The sequence below is a fragment of the Austrofundulus limnaeus genome, unplaced genomic scaffold (assembly GCF_001266775.1).
Source record: "Austrofundulus limnaeus strain Quisiro unplaced genomic scaffold, Austrofundulus_limnaeus-1.0 Scaffold15, whole genome shotgun sequence".
NCBI classification, from domain to species: Eukaryota; Metazoa; Chordata; class Actinopteri; order Cyprinodontiformes; family Rivulidae; genus Austrofundulus; species Austrofundulus limnaeus.
This window is the reverse complement of record NW_013952417.1, coordinates 4,030,475-4,031,823: the sequence shown is the minus strand read 5'-3', so window position 1 is coordinate 4,031,823 and position 1,349 is coordinate 4,030,475. Positions and strand designations below refer to the sequence as shown.

Here is a 1,349-nt window from a genome sequence, read left to right as displayed (position 1 = left end):
ACAGTACACGTTTTAGTACAGTAGAAGATTTTATGTACTGTATTCAATCAAATTTTGAACATTTTTGTTTCAGGCAGGTAATATTTGGTGTCACTTGCCCAACAGGGCAGGTAAAACAAAAACAACTTGCTAAACCCTGTTTTGTACACAGCTTTAAGTTTATGCACTAATTTATTCGTACATGTTGACATCGCTCTTGACTCTTGATTGAGATTGTTCAGATTATCTTCCAGGCAGAACATTTTGTTTTCTGTTCTCAGAAACTTTTGTGCATCTCATTTTGTTCTTGCTGTCTTATAAGTGACATGGAAGTAGTTGAAGTGATAAGAAGTGTTGGGACTTGTAGTTAATGATAAGCTGAACGACTTGACATTTTTATGAGGTTGTATGACCTGACTCTTCCTGTGTCCTTGTGCTTCCAGATGGTGAGGTGAGTGTGGACTCTCTGTCACCTGCCCACACTCTGAGCTCCGTCCCCTCTCCTGCTTCTGTGGAAACTTTGTCTCCGTCCTACTCACACGTAAAGACACTACCTTCAACTATTCTTGGTTTTCTGTCTTTGGACTGAATTTGCAATGTAAATGCTTTCGCCGTTGTTACTGGTTGCGAGTATTTGCATAAGATTGCTATAAAAAGTCCACCGGGATAAGAATCAAATAACGACAGCAGCTCTTTGCTTTTGTGGAGCGACACATTCTCCCCTGAGGAACTTATTAACAGAAGCCTTTAACACCTTGTCTTGCAAATTATTAACAGTCAGTCTGAGCCATGTGCCAGCCCTTCATTAAAAAAGGTGCTGACAACTTTAGACACATTAGCATAATTTAGCAGGCAGATGTTTTCACAGTGTGTCAAAACAAAGACAAAGGTTGCATCAGAACATATTTGTCTGCTAATAATCCTGACGATCAAAGGGCACATTTATCAGCTTCGAGATTTAAAATTTCAGCAAGGTCACTTGATATATMTGATTTATATTAAATGAGCAAAGGACACATTATGAAACATTTCTAGGAATTKAGTTGTATTTTTTGTAGTTATTGTTTTGTTATCAGCTCCTTTGCAGCCATCTGCTTACTGTTAGTATCTAAAGTACCAAAGTCAGGATAATAAGTTGGATCTGTTTTTCCATCCAGGATGAGGCTCTGTCTCCTCAGTCACAGCTGTCTCCAGTTTCAGTCTGCTCAGAGTCTAGTGGGTTTTCTGAAATCTCTCCTCCACCCAAGAAAGTTGCAAAGAGAAGCACTCAGAGGACACAAGGTGAGGAGACGTCGCCTATCAGATCTTCTAGTCTAGATTTGTATTGTCTTTTTCCCTCAAAGTTTGTGTTTACATGCTATATATATATA

At 39.0% G+C, this 1,349-nt stretch overlaps 1 protein-coding gene across 2 annotated transcripts in view; it reads left to right on the top strand.

Annotated features, from left to right (window-relative positions):
• Nucleotides 1-1,349, top strand: part of atf6 (activating transcription factor 6) — a gene marked incomplete in the record, with an annotated part of 58,026 nt that overhangs the window by 10,697 nt on the left and 45,980 nt on the right. For both annotated transcript variants that reach the window (XR_001309840.1, XM_014002954.1), the window contains 2 exon segments: nt 423-520; nt 1,137-1,260. Coding sequence is in view for 1 of the 2 variants with exons in the window: in XM_014002954.1 (XP_013858408.1) it covers nt 423-520; nt 1,137-1,260 (222 nt within the window).